The sequence below is a fragment of the Charadrius vociferus genome, unplaced genomic scaffold (genome assembly GCF_000708025.1).
Source record: "Charadrius vociferus isolate BGI_N301 unplaced genomic scaffold, ASM70802v2 scaffold581, whole genome shotgun sequence".
Lineage (NCBI taxonomy): Eukaryota > Metazoa > Chordata > Aves > Charadriiformes > Charadriidae > Charadrius > Charadrius vociferus.
The window spans coordinates 1,648,424-1,657,389 of NW_009647024.1; the positions used below are offsets into that span (position 1 = coordinate 1,648,424).

General features: G+C 35.9%; 1 protein-coding gene across 1 annotated transcript in view; it reads right to left on the bottom strand.

Annotated features, from left to right (window-relative positions):
- Nucleotides 1–8,966, bottom strand: part of LOC104295732 (A disintegrin and metalloproteinase with thrombospondin motifs 6) — a gene marked incomplete at its 5' end in the record, with an annotated part of 138,058 nt that overhangs the window by 86,122 nt on the left and 42,970 nt on the right. The window contains one exon of the mRNA XM_009895511.1: nt 8,053–8,158. Within this exon, the coding sequence (XP_009893813.1) occupies nt 8,053–8,158 (106 nt within the window). The remainder of the gene's footprint in view (nt 1–8,052; nt 8,159–8,966) is intronic.

The window sequence follows — 8,966 nt, forward strand, 5'->3', positions numbered from 1 at the left end:
TTCAGTAATTTTACTTTGCATATAAGCCTCTTCTAACTAACTGAACTCTCTGAAATTAACAGCATATTGTGCAGACACTGTTCGCTCTCAGAGTGATAAGACCAATGTTTATAGCTGATGCCAGGGAATGGTATGCAGAGAGGCTCCTGCTTATACTTACTGCTGTAACACCCAAGGCCAGATAGCCGGGTTGTTTGCCCCACTGAAGGGTCAGAAGCAGCAGACTGTAAAGGGGTCGCACCTGTGGGGAGGAGTGGACAGGACGGGTGACCCAAAACTGACCAGCGGGGTATTCCATCCCATCTGCCTCATGCTCAGTATAAAAGCTGAGGGATCAAAGGGTCAGCTCTCTCTTTCTTCAATGGCCAGTGTCCAAGGAGGTCTCTATTCATCTGCCTTTGATCCTGAATGTAGATCCAGAATCCAGTTCCTGTCTGTCACTGAGTCCAGTCTGGGACTTCCCCAGTGCCAGCCAGTGATGTGATTGTCATCCCAGGAGCTCGATACTGGTTTTGTATATATTGTATATATTTCATTATTTTCTTTTCATTATTTTATTAATATTTCATTAAAGTAGTTTAGTTCCTTCTAAACTCATCTCTTCCTCTCTGTCCCTCCAGTCCTTGGAGAGAGAGGTTGGGGAGAGCATTTGTCATTCCTTTCAGTGGCCAGTCTGGCCCAAGTCACGACAAGCTCTTTAGGAAAAATAAACCTTTCTTTCTAAGAGAAAAAAGAAACTTTAACTTTAAGAAGTCTTATTTTACTAATAAGAGAGAGACAAAATAAACATACATACTGAGAGAGAAATGGGTTATTTTAGAGCTAAGTATCTTGACCCAGGTATATTGCCAGAACTTCCTCCAGTGCCTCAACATGTTAGTTAGACACACTGCTCTCACAACATTCATGGAGACTGAAGCAAAGGGCACGGAAAGGTCATAAAGTGCACCAGTGAAGAATACTTTAAAAATTTCTAACAGTACATCTCTACTTCAGTGAGCATGGAAGGCATGTTTGAACAAGTATTCTTGTATTAGACACAAGACCTAAAGTGTGAATTATAATTTACTGGTGAAAACTGACAGTTTATTATATTAGATGCCAACTTCTTCATGAACTTTGTAGTTATTTATTTTTTGTTATATGTTGTACTTATTCTCATAATTATTAAAAAGGTGTCATTTTTAAATCTATACATGTATTCCATACAGCTTAGAATGTCTATTTACAGCATACATAGAAAAAATGAGAAAACTGTCAGCTTCCTTGATCTGTAGATTTTACCACAGCTTTAATTTCATATTCTTAGTGAAATCAGAACATGTAAGAGGAAGGAAGAAAGAGCAAATTACCATGTTTCAGCATTATTTTGTTCAACAAAAAGTGCACAAATGTGAACATAATCTACTATGAAAGAATAAAAGATTTTTTTTTCCCCCTACAATATCAGAGCTATGAACTACATGTAACAAAGCTCAATTTCTGTGCAGACATACATGGCAATTTTCTTATTATTCTCAAGTCTACTAGCAGTGAAATATTTGTCAATTGATATGATATTACAGTAAATATTTGGAGAAAATAAAATCTTCATATTTTATGCTTTTATAGTAATTGAAAGTCAGCACTTTTTCTTTACTTTTTAACCATATCCTGCATGCCATGTCCTAAGAAAAAGTTCTCCTTTCTATGTAACTCTCCATATATTTCTTTCCAGTGTTATAAAAGCATATAGCTTCATAACAGCATGCAAATTGCAACTCACCTTTAAATGACATTACAAATTAAAAAAAAAAAAAAGAATAAAAAAGTATGGTCTTGAAAAATTTATTTTTAATTAGGAACATAAACATTGATAGCACTTATTGAAACTGCCTGATGATGCATTGCTCCCCTCAAGGGAAGGAATCAAGCTCAATTAGTTACTTAACTTTATATTTCCACGTCTTAATGTGGATTTTAATCTTAACTGCTGATTTCCTGCATTTGGAGATCATTACATGGTTTGGAGCATCCCTAATCCTTTATTCCTAAGTAATGCAGAATTTAAACCTTTTATTTTGCTGAAACATATTTCTTCCCTGAAAACTTGGGAAACAAACTAATTGAATAATGGGAGCTTTATAACAAGCATACCTACCATGAAATTAAACATAATTTTAGCATATTTTTATCATAACATTTTCCCTATTTACTTCCTAAGTGTTATTCTCCTCTGAGTTATGGCTGATGATCAAACACCCCATCAAATACAATTGTTATATATTTGCATGATTTGGTATTAAATAACATATGAAGCTGGAAAGCACAACAAATTCTAATTTACTGAAAAAAAATGCAGCCTATTCAGAAACCTGAACTTTCTTACACAACAGACTTCTATGAGAATATTACAAAAAGCAGAGACAAACTTCTCCTGGTTTACACTGCCATAGCTATCCACCTTTCAGGCCACAAGAGTAATATCAAGTAAGGTTTGTGTGCTACACAAAGCCAGAGTATGAATGCATTGGGTCTCTACGCTGTAGGTCAAAGTAGAAAGTATTAGGTCTAATCAAGAAGTACTTCTAAGCTCAGATTTCCGTTGGAAATTCATGATGCCCTTAAGATGATAACAACCTTCCTCTTCACCCCCATTTATTCTTCCTACACTTTTGTTAATATCTGTGAAGTGTTATTACCTTCCTTTTCCTTCATTAGAATGCTTTAATGTTAGATAAATTATTTTAGTATTGTAAATTCTAAACTTTAAATAGTATTTCACAGATAGATAGACACAAGCCTTTTTCATATTGTAAACATCACAGAAAATAGAATTGTTTTTCTAGCCTTGTTTATCACATTTCATTTTTGGCGTACAAAACATCATTAAAATCGGAGTCCATATGAAGACTTTTTATAGAAGTTGCACGCTTTTATACCTGCAATATAGCAAAGGCAGACATAAAACAATGTTCCTTTTACAAAAAAGACTGGGGCGGGGTGGGGGGGGAAGCAAAAGAGCACAAATATGATCACGTATGGTCTTATGTGGCATGTCCAGCCAAAAACTGGACATATTTTGGTTTTTTTTGTTTTTAACGAAAAGAAGTTACTTAAACTGGGACTAAAAATTTAAGGCATCATTCTCAGTCAATCCTAAGCATCTAGCACGACCACAGGCATCTGGCAAGTTTTAACTTGTTCTGGCTGATGTTGAGGTGTTCATACACTGTAGATTTGAGATGGTCTGTGAGCCCTGCTAGAGTTGAAGATGGAAAACATAATTGTCATAGATAAAAAAATGATGACAACATCAACTGGCAATCTGTTCATGGGAGAGCTGACAGGATGCGATATTAGTATAATGCATCCTGGTTGTGTTTCAACTATTTTTGAAAGTTGTTTTGAAGTTTAGTGTATGTATCCCTATTCACTCAGACTGGACTATTTTCTTTCTAGTTGTACAACACATATATTCCTTGACAAGCATTTCTTCTAGAAAACATCTCAGATCCTCTAATGCAGCTGAGATTAGACTCATTAAACATGAAGTTCACCGAATCAGGAAAAGACAACCAGCTTCTGAAAGTAGGTCTATGATTTCCTAGATAAGAAATTTCTACTCCAGCAGTGAAGACCAACTTTCTCATACAGGAGTAAGTGTATTTATGTTATTTTTCTACTTTGCATACAGACTGTCCTGGTTTAAGGTAAAACAGGACGAATTTTGCTCAGCAACCTTCCTTCTTAGCTAGGCTTCTTCTAACTGCTGAAATTAACAGCAGTGTGCAGACACTGTTCGCTCTCAGAGTGATAAGACCGATGTTTATAGCTGATGCCAGGGAATGGTACGCAGAGAGGCTCCTGCTTATACTTACTGCTGTAACACCCAAGGCCAGATAGCCGGGTTGTTTGCCCCACTGAAGGGTCAGAAGCAGCAGACTGTAAAGGGGTCGCACCTGTGGGGAGGAGTGGACAGGACGGGTGACCCAAAACTGACCAGCGGGGTATTCCATCCCATCTGCCTCATGCTCAGTATAAAAGCTGAGGGATCAAAAGGTCAGCTCTCTCTTTCTTCAATGGCCAGTGTCCAAGGAGGTCTCTATTCATCTGCCTTTGATCCTGAATGCAGATCCAGAATCCACTTTTGTCTGTCAGTGAGTCTAGTCTGGGACTGCCCCAGTGCCAGCTGATGACATGATTGTCATCCTGGGAGCTTCGTATTGTTTTGCATATATTTCATTATTTTATTTTTATTTTATTTTTAATATTTCATTAAAGTAGTTTAGTTCCTTCTAAACTTATAAGTCTCTTTTTCTTTCCTCTGCCTCTCTCTTTGAAGAGGGGTAGAGTGGAGCATCTGTTGGTCCCATCTGGGATCCCCCACATCCCCAGTAGCCAATTCGGCCTAAACCATGGCACAGACTAAAAGGAGACTTTTTAAAAGTGCTATAATTAGAGGCACATTTTAGCTGTATGAACTAACTCAGAACTAAATACATGCTTGAAAACACTGTTGTTGTTCTTCATCTTTAAGCCAATTTGCTCCATTAGACTATAATCTATCTTCCTCTTATTTCTTACACCTTTTTTTCATCAAGACATGACTGCCAAACTCCTCTGAATTTCAATTCATTGCATCTTCTACATGGCAAGATAAGTCTGACTTCTCAGAAAATCCTTTAGTCACCAGCCTTCTCTCCCTGCTCCTTCCATACAGCCCTCAATAGCTGTCTGTCATTAGTAAATTCTTTTCTTACCTCCCCACCCCTCACCCCCCTCCCACCCCCATTTATTTTATTTGTCCTTTTTCACTTTGTTATTTAGTTTCGGGATCTCAGCTAACTCCATAAGACTAACACAATGAACGGCACAATGCCTTTCTTTCAGGGACATACCCCTTTCAATGGAAACTGGAATTCCTTATCAGTTCAACTAAGCATCTTGTAGAGGATGCATGGGGAAAGCAAGGCATTTTAGAAAGTATCCAAATGAAAGAGCATAGAGTGGAAAGCCACCTAACTCAGCTGGTAGGGAAACAAAATGGGACTGGATCTTAAATCTTACAACTTGTCTGAGCATAAGAGCATATTCAAGCCTGCAAATAGTTTCTTACCTCACTAAGAAGACAATGTCAAACTTTGCTTGGCAATGCAGGGGATACACATTCAACTCTCACTCCTGCCATGAGAAATCACTAGTTGTGATTTTTGCTTACCAGAAATCTTAAGCATTTCTTCAGAGTGAAATATATAATGGTAGGAAAGTAAGCATGCTGTATGTCAAGCATCATGAGACACTATTCTGAAGGCTAAAGGCCCACTCTGAATTTTATCTGACTCACAGAAGTATTAAGAGTAATACAAGGCTGTTCTCAGAACCATGCATAGGGAGAAACAAAACCGTCAGTCTACCACCATTCGTTATGCCCTCAAGAAAGAAACAGAGTCAATCACAGTATACGGTCATCTTCAATAAAAACAGCTGGTTATGAATCTCAACTGCACACAGCTTATCTGGACCAAAACTGGACTATACACATATAAAAACTACAAGTGGTAAGGAACGGAAGCCAAAAGAGTATTCTTAAAAATACTCATAAATATTTAACAGAAAATATGACTGACCATAATAATCACACTCAAACTCTCAGTTTCCTTAAGTCTTCAAGACTAAGTGCTTTTTTGATTAATATCCTTCAACAAAATGGAAGTTACTTGGATCAATACAAGGTTAAATGAGTTTAATTTAATATACTATGATACACAAAGTCAGACTGAATGATCTAATGACTTCTCATCACTCTACAATTTAATAAACTACTAGAAACTGACAATAAGGCGAGACATACTTCCATCAGGGAATCTTACAAATCCAATTTTGGAGAAACTGTGGATAATCTATCTAAATATATGTATCATCATTATCATTCTCTTTTAGTCACAAGAGAATTTTACTCCTCAGTTCATATATTTTTTAAAAAACTCAGTATGCCACAGCAACTATATAATTAATAAAACCAGGATCTTTCAAAGTGCAATCCTCCCATCCTGATTTAATTGAGTGCATTTTTGTTGTATGTTATATATTCAGTGCAGACATGTCCCTTAAATGCTTCTATTTTTCATTTGACAATGAAGCCAATTTCCTATTTCCCATGTATGTCTGAAGAGAAAATCAATCATCATGGTACAGCCAAAGAAAAAAGTTTACAAGGCTCCCCAAAATGATTGTTTTACTCACATATGCAAGTACCGTCTAGTAGGTATTAGAAAGAAGTTGAGAGGAAATAACAACTTCCTTGATTTAGTTGTAGCAGCATTCAGTCAGACTGTGGGTGAATGGGAACTGATTCGTGCATAGCACAAATTATAAGCCTTGAAGATTTTTTGCACACATATTCTTCCGAGCTTTTACTGAAGGAAGGTACAGCTACATGGCATGTTCATTTTTAACAAGAAGCTTGCAGTGCAACTTTCCTTAATCACTGTGCATTGGATAAAAGCTAAAGGAATATGATTTCTACTTTCTTTTTAAACCAGCATTTGATATGTCATGCCAGCTACAGGATAAGGTGAAAGCTTTAAAGAGCCTAGAATCAAGAATTTGAAAAGACCTTACGTATAAGAAGCCAAAAGATATGGAATGTAGAAAACACAGATGGTTAAAAAAATTCCTGTGATCAGAGGATATATTCTATGACTATATTCTTTTTCTGGGATTCTAACCAAAGTCTTCAAATCAATTCTTGTCATCATACCTGCTTTGCATGATAAAATAGCTGAATATATTTAAAGCCTTTTCATTTATTTGTGTAATAATCTGCATAAAATATGTAGTTGCACGACATAATGATTAGAATGAAGATGTGGTATTGGAAGATTGTTCTTCTTCTTAAATACGTAACAAATTCACAGCAAGGTCACCTATTACTATAAGAGATGCTATTAACAAGAATTTCAGAACTATAAAAGCTCTTTCTTCAACAGTGGAAATGTATCTTCTTTTACTGTTTTCAACTCAGGCAAGTGAAGGAAAAGAAGGAAGGATATGAAGATGAGAAGAATTACATGTGTTTTAAATTATTTTTGTTCAGATTTTATACAATTGCTTTTGGATTCTAAAATTCATCTACTTCAGTGCAACTACAGTGTTTTTTTCAGACATAATATAAATGAGATCATACTTGCCCAGTGATTATCTCACATGAGAGGTGGGCTGGAAATAACTGTTTACTTCCAAGTCCTTTTTTGATCAGCAGATTGATAGCTTCCATTTCAGTCTGCATTAGAACTTTTAGCAGTTGCATCAGCTAATGACTGGAAAAACTTATCATCTATAACCCAGTGTTGGTCAACCCATGTAAACAAAGAAGGAAACCTCTTGATAATAGAAGGTGCCTAGTTTTTTTAGTCATCACAATGTACTAACAATGCCGTCTTTCGAAGGAAGACTTGAAATATTTCCAGACCAAACTCTACTCACATTTTATCAGTTTCAAAACATCATGTTCTTAAAAATGATACGCTGATGCTTAAAATGTAACAAGTGATGCTATGACTGCTCTATAACTGTTTTATAAATTTCATGCTTGAGTGAAAAATGACTAAGTGTATGAATACTGACAATAGAATCAATGTTTTAATGAAAATAGTTTGAATTATATCTAAGACAAAAGAGCAAAAAGGAAAAAATTACCTTTTAACCACTTTTGTTTCATATAGAAAGGTAGACAAAAGTAAGAGGCAGAAAAAAAGAAAATTTTCAAACCCAAATATTTAAAAATATGAAACAGAGTAGGAAGGTTGTGAGCCAAATCTCAAAAGCACAGATTTAACTGCAATCTGAACTCAAAGGGTAAACAGTGAGCCTTCAGTTCTAAATTTAAAGCCCTTGGTAATATATATATTAAACAAAATGCACTGCCACTCATGAATACTACATACAAAAACATGGAGCACCAGAATAGAGATGGTACAGCCATGCAGGAAAAAAAAAATCTATTATTAAGCTAATATTAAAAAGGTGATGCATTAAAAAGTATTGTGTTTTTTTTTTAAATTCACTCACTTGTGACCAATCTCATGTGCAATGGTAAAAGCTGAACCTAGGCCAATGTCTTCATTAATGCTGCAGCTCCTTTCAGGCTCACACATTCCAGCCACAGAGGCCAAGCCTGAATAAACAGAAGGAGACACAAAGGTCATGCCAAAGTTTTTCAATCTTAAAAGCCCTTGTTATAAATGCCTGGATTCTTTTTAATAACCTCTATGCACAGAAGGAGCAGTTGGCAAAAGGTTAACTTTCTAGTCATTTGCAAAATCACTGGGGGGAATTTCACTTTGCCGGCTAGACATTAAGATTTTTTGAACTGCAGTCAGTGCTGGAAAATGTCTAGACTAGGGGTTAGATTTATAAATTTTACTTCTGGTAACTTGGGACCACCTAGTAACTTGAGCCAGGAGAGGGAATTCAAGAAAACATTTCTATTTTAACATTCTTGAGCCTGAAGAAAGCAAAATGCATCCACATTATTTTTCTAAAGAAATCTGTTTAAGTTTAGTGGGTTCATAAAAACATACAAGCAACTTTTTTAGCTATGAAAAACCCCACATGGTACGTTAAAAAATTAAAAAAACAAAACTGAATGCATCAATGAAGAGAGAGGAGACATGTTAGTAACAAGCATTCGTTTAACCATGGAAGTTTTTTCCATTTATCACCCATCATCTTCTGGAATTAAAACCTTATTACAAGCACTTTTAAAAACTTTCTTTAGAGAGAGAAAGCCACTGGTATTTACAGAATATAGCTCTTCTGTACCTTACACATTCTTCAGCAACAGATTATCACACAACGTACTGCAATAATAATTTAGTGCCACTAGAGAAAGCTCTGAACATTGCATTTATTTAACGTATTCCTCCCTAGAGTTTCTTATCTGAAAGAAGCAGTAATCCTTTCCTTAAGGAAATTACCCGCTC